Below are 3,240 nucleotides of genomic sequence, written 5' to 3' on the forward strand. Positions count from 1 at the left end.
TCCAAACTCAACTTTCGTTCTTATCCAAGTCAAAACTCAACCGTTGGATTAGCTCAAAAATTTGGCTTTGTTAGTCCAAAATTTATGTATGTTGTCTTGAATCAAAATTGATTAAACAATAAAATATAAGTGCAGAGGAAACAAATAGTATTGATAAGGGAGATTTTCATATGGAGAGACTAGATCCTACCAAGTATTAGAGGTTTTTGGCTTCAGAGTTTTGGCATGATTTGGACCGAGCTAATCCTGTGGAGACAGGTCTAAGAATGTACGAAGAGAAGCTATTGATTAGGCGCGTGGTTGAGCAATATGGGGTCCCATTTGCAATTCTATTGCAAATATATGGTTATGGTAATGTCAAAGGTATAATATAACTAGACAAAACCTGTTATTTTTATTCCATACATTTTTACTGAACAAATTCCTCTAAATTTTGACCATTTTTTTTCCATCTGTGCAGCTTACTTGTTGATGGCATTGATATTGGAAAGTTCACAATGAAGGTTATTGATGATGTAAGAACAGTCAACAAAAATGTTCATTTTCGATCATCTAACAACTGATACAGCATCAATGAACTTGCTTCTTTATAGTAATGTGACTTTTTTTAACAGAGAATCTCAATATATTTTCCATTTTAAAACAAAACACTCAACATAATTGAACTTGCAAATGAGAAGTAATTGACAATAATAAAGAAAATTACACAAGACATTAGATTTGTGCCCTTGGTAAGAGGAATTTTGGATTTACAGCATGACACTACGCAGCACAATAGTCTCAATAGTGAGTCCTGGTCCAAAACCAAACAGTACTCCCCAATCAAAACCTTCTCCAGTTGTGGAAAGTTCAGCTTCTTTGGACTTGTTCCTCATTTCATCCATTATGAAAAGCACACAAGCACTTGCCATATTACCATACTCAGCAAGAACATGTCGACTGGCTCGCAGTTTTTCTGGCTTCAAACCTAACTTTTCCTCAACTTGGTCTAGAATTGCACGTCCACCAGGATGCACTATCCAAAAGATGGAGTTATAATCAGAGAGGCTTAGTGGTTGAAAAGCTTCAACAAGAACATTCTCAATGTTGTTTGAAATAAGATCAGGAAGATCCTTGAGAACATGGAATGTCAGACCAGCTTCAAGAAGGTGCAATGCAATGACCTCTTCAGTATTTGGCACTATTGTTTGAGAAGTCCACACTAGTTGAAACAAAGGCTTCTCAACATTGGGTATTACGTCCGAACCAATAATGGCAGCAGAAGCACCATCTCCAAAGAGTGCTTGCCCCACAAGGTTATCAACATGAGCCTCACTGGGGCCACGGAAGGTGAATATGGTGATTTCTGAGCAAACTACTAACACACGAGCACCTTTGTTGTTTTCAGCCAAGTCTTTGGCCAAACGAAGAGCAGTTCCACCGGCATAACATCCTTGTTGGTATATCATGTAACGCTTCACGTTGAGGTTAAGCCCCAAGAGTTTGGTGAGTTGGAAGTCAGCACCAGGCATGTCATTACCACTTGTGGTGCAAAAGATTAGGTGGGTGACTTTACACTTTGGTTCACCCCATTCTTCCATGGCCTTTGTTGCAGCCTCTTTTCCTAGCCTCGCTACTTCCATCACTACCAAGTCTTGCCTTGCATTCAATGAAGGTGCATTGTGCTCACCAATGTTGGGGTGCTCCTTTAGCATCTCTTCTGTCAACTGCATGTGTCGCTTCTTAATCATTGACTTTTTGCCTAAGGAAATATAAATGCAACTGAGTTAAGTGTGTTATGCATGCATGCTATGAATAGAGTATGAACCAAGGAGCAAATTAACCCAAACAAAAACAAAAGGAATATTCATGTATATATGATGTTATTACATAAGAGGTCGAATTTTTTTTTGAGCTCTGTCTTATGTTCACTCTTGGTGACACGAAAATAGTAGTCAGAATAGGTGCTTTGTTCCACACAGTTGAGAGGAGTAGCAGTGGCTATTGCCAAGATTGTGGCTGGGCCTTCTGTCCTCTGTGCCTTGTGGATCTCATCAACACTTGCCATTTTTTCTCTAGTGCTTATAAGTAGAAAGAAGAAGGTGCACTTAGACCATGGAAAAAGGGGTGTATATAAAGAAAAAGGAGGGAAAAGGGGCACTATGACACACGTTGAAAGTGTTCTCGCAAAAAATAATGATTTTTAGACACCCTGATTTGCTTGCGCCAGAATGAATAATGATTTTTAGACACCCCTGATTTGTTTGCGCCAGAATACATCTAGCTTAGGTGGATGTATAGCTTACGTGGCATGTCATTTTTGTAAAATGACATCGCTGACGTGGCATGGCGTTTTTGTAAAAGGGAATTTGAATTTTGTTTCACAAATCCCTGAACCCTCTTTTTTTTTTTTGATCGGCAATACAAATCCCTGAACCCTAAGTGGGTGCTGCTCAAACGCAAGGAGTGTGGGTGCGAAGCGGTTGCGGTGCGAAGCGGTTGCGGTTGCGGTTGCATCATGAGATCTACCCTAATTTTGACTGGGTATGTTGCAACTTGCAAGACTCCATTTCACTATCACCCAACTCATTCTGCATCTTTCATTTAATATAAGAAAAAAAACTGACCCTGATTCAACAGGTCAAAACACCTATTTAAGAATAATTACTTCACCTCTGATTTTCAAGCAGTATAAATAAAATATATAAAATAACATTAATAACGTAGTTTAATAATATTAAAAATTAAAATATTACATTTTAAAATTTTTCATATTCAAAATACAGGTAAAAATAAAATACTTTACAGTAATTGAGTTTAAAATACTATTATTTGAAAATAAAGATAAATATTCAATTTAATAATTTATTTTTATAAAGATTATTAGACATATATCACGTAATTTATTGTCGGCCATTATATATACAGTTTCACATTCAACATATCTACTACTCATAAAAAATATATTAAATATTTCATGGATATAATCAAAATATAATATATATATATATAAATAGGTGTAATTTCTTTTATGGAGATTCTATTATATTTAGTTCACTTAAAGTTTATTTTTCTAAGATAATATTAAAATTGATAATGTTTTTAAAAGAAAAAAAATTTATATATTTTTTATCTTTTAGGAAAAAATTGAAGGAAGTTTTTTCGGTTAAACCGCTGTCAATTAATTAAATAGACACTAAACTAATTTACCAGTATTTATATTCAACTCGATCTGATCGACTACCAGTTCTTACATTATAG

General features: G+C 35.5%; 1 protein-coding gene across 1 annotated transcript; it reads right to left on the reverse strand.

Moving 5' to 3' along the window:
* Nucleotides 1-695: 695 nt before the first annotated feature.
* LOC137813481 (chalcone synthase 1B-like) lies at nucleotides 696-2,138 on the reverse strand. Its single transcript, XM_068615772.1, has 2 exons — nucleotides 1,870-2,138; nucleotides 696-1,741 (listed from the first exon to the last, which is right to left on the reverse strand). The coding sequence occupies exons 1-2, from the start codon at nucleotides 2,045-2,047 to the stop codon at nucleotides 750-752; spliced, it is 1,170 nt and encodes a 389-aa protein (XP_068471873.1). The 5' UTR covers nucleotides 2,048-2,138; the 3' UTR covers nucleotides 696-749.
* Between the last annotated feature and the right edge of the window lie 1,102 nt (nucleotides 2,139-3,240).

Source organism: Phaseolus vulgaris, chromosome 1 (genome assembly GCF_000499845.2).
Source record: "Phaseolus vulgaris cultivar G19833 chromosome 1, P. vulgaris v2.0, whole genome shotgun sequence".
NCBI lineage: Eukaryota > Viridiplantae > Streptophyta > Magnoliopsida > Fabales > Fabaceae > Phaseolus > Phaseolus vulgaris.